Source organism: Phascolarctos cinereus, unplaced genomic scaffold (assembly GCF_003287225.1).
Source record: "Phascolarctos cinereus isolate Bilbo 61053 unplaced genomic scaffold, phaCin_HiC Scaffold_726;HRSCAF=1367, whole genome shotgun sequence".
Classification (NCBI taxonomy): domain Eukaryota; kingdom Metazoa; phylum Chordata; class Mammalia; order Diprotodontia; family Phascolarctidae; genus Phascolarctos; species Phascolarctos cinereus.
Genome location: NW_027556098.1, coordinates 421114533 through 421116404, shown reverse-complemented (window position 1 = coordinate 421116404; position 1872 = coordinate 421114533). Strand labels below are relative to the sequence as shown.

Below are 1872 nucleotides of genomic sequence, written 5' to 3'. Positions count from 1 at the left end.
AGATAACAGTTGTTAAAGTGTCACAAAGGCGTTGGCTGTCATTGTCATTGTCACTACTACATGCACAAAAAGAAACAACTAAAAAGTAAAAATGGGCATTCGATCCACTGTTTCCTCTATGGGAAGTCAAATGACTGATTTGGCTTTTTTATTTTCCCAACACGATTGAATATTCAGAATCATGGAATTTTAGGGATGGAAATCATGATGGAAATCATGTAGTCTAACCTATCTTTGATGCAAATGAGGGCTCTGAGGCCCAAAGAGACAAATGTCTTGCCTGAGGTCATACAGACCATTTGTGACAGAGTTGTGATTCAAAGCCAGGTGCCCTGACTTCCAAGTAGTTCTCACTACAGTACACCAAACTGGTACTTATTTGGGAATCTTATCTGCAAGGTCTCGGGTTGCCTTCTTCCTCTATTAGGATCTGGGATCCATTAGGAGGCCACTGTTTCATTTTCTTTTACTTCGCTCAAAAAGCTCTGCAGTCCTTTCTCAGTGAGCCACTTGACAGCTAAAGACTGGACCAGAGGAATCTGTATTTGACCATGGTTACTCCATTTCAGCTTTCTTCCAGCCATGTGCTAACCCCTAATCCTGCTTTAGCATCCCAACAGGAGCTCAGTGCTGAAAGTCAATGAAGCAAAACAGCAGCTCTCCAGGGGTCTTCGTTCTATTGGGCTTCTCTGACAAGCCCCAGTTAGAGATTGTTCTCTTCGTGGTTATCTTGATCTTCTATATCTTGAACCTGGTGGGGAACACAATCATCATATTAGCGTCCTGCCGGGACCCCAAACTGCACACCCCAATGTACTTCTTCCTTACCAACCTGTCACTCCTAGACCTCTGCTTCACCACCAGTGTAGCTCCACAATTGTTGGTCACCATGAGAAGAAAAGACAAGACCATGAGCTACAGTGGGTGTATAGCTCAACTCTATGTGGCCATGGAGCTGGGATCCACTGAGTGCATTCTCTTGACCGTCATGGCCTATGACCGCTATGCAGCAGTGTGCCGCCCCCTCCACTATGCAGTCATCATGCATCGTCGACTCTGCCTGTCTCTGGCTGCCACAGCATGGCTCAGTGGCCTCGCCACCTCTCTGATCCAGTGCTCTCTCACTATACAGCTCCCCCTGTGTGGTCACAACCACCTTGACCACATCTTCTGTGAGGTGCCAGTGTTGATCAAGCTGGCCTGTGTAGATACCACCTTTAATGAGGCCCAACTCTTTGTAGCCAGTGTGGTCTTCCTTGTGGTGCCTGTCTCTCTCATTCTGATCTCCTATGGCTACATCACCCAGGCCATATTGAGGATCAAATCTGCCTCAGGACGTCGTAGAGCATTTGGAACCTGTTCTTCTCACCTGGTGGTTGTAATCATCTTCTATGGGACCATCATCTTCATGTATCTCCAGCCAGTCAAAAGTAGGTCCAAAGACCAGGGGAAGTTTGTCTCCCTCTTCTACACGATAGTCACCCCTCTGTTAAATCCTCTCATCTATACCCTGAGGAACAAGGATGTGAAAGGAGCACTAATAAAGCTGATATTGGGGAAAGCTAGAGGTTAACAAAAGGCACAAGTAGTAGGCATGGACTAAGGGGGATGTTACTGCTGCAGCTGATTTGGAAGCACCCAGGAATCATTCTCATTTCTTCCTCACTCTGTCTCTACATGTCTCTTGATCTCTGTCTCTCTCCATCTCTTTTTCTTGCTCTGTCTCTCCCTCTCAAATATGTACCTGAATTTTATGTCATGTGGATGTAGAGGTTAACGAAGGGTATGTGGCAGTAGAGAGGGCACAGATCTTGCCTGTAACACACACTTATTGTGTGACCAGGGACAAGTCACTCAATCTCTTAATGCTCT

At 46.2% G+C, this 1872-nt stretch overlaps 1 protein-coding gene across 1 annotated transcript; it reads left to right on the top strand.

Annotated features, from left to right (window-relative positions):
- The first annotated feature begins 202 nt into the window (after positions 1-202).
- LOC110220213 (olfactory receptor 2G6-like) lies at positions 203-1573 on the top strand. Its single transcript, XM_021004181.1, has one exon. It carries the CDS (start codon positions 641-643, stop codon positions 1571-1573), a length of 933 nt encoding a protein of 310 aa, XP_020859840.1. The 5' UTR covers positions 203-640.
- Positions 1574-1872: the final 299 nt, after the last annotated feature.

Coding starts and splice junctions, on each gene's coding strand:
- LOC110220213 (XM_021004181.1), top strand. CDS start 641: ATGAAGCAAAACAGCAGCTCTCCAGGGGTCTTCGTTCTATTGGGCTTC.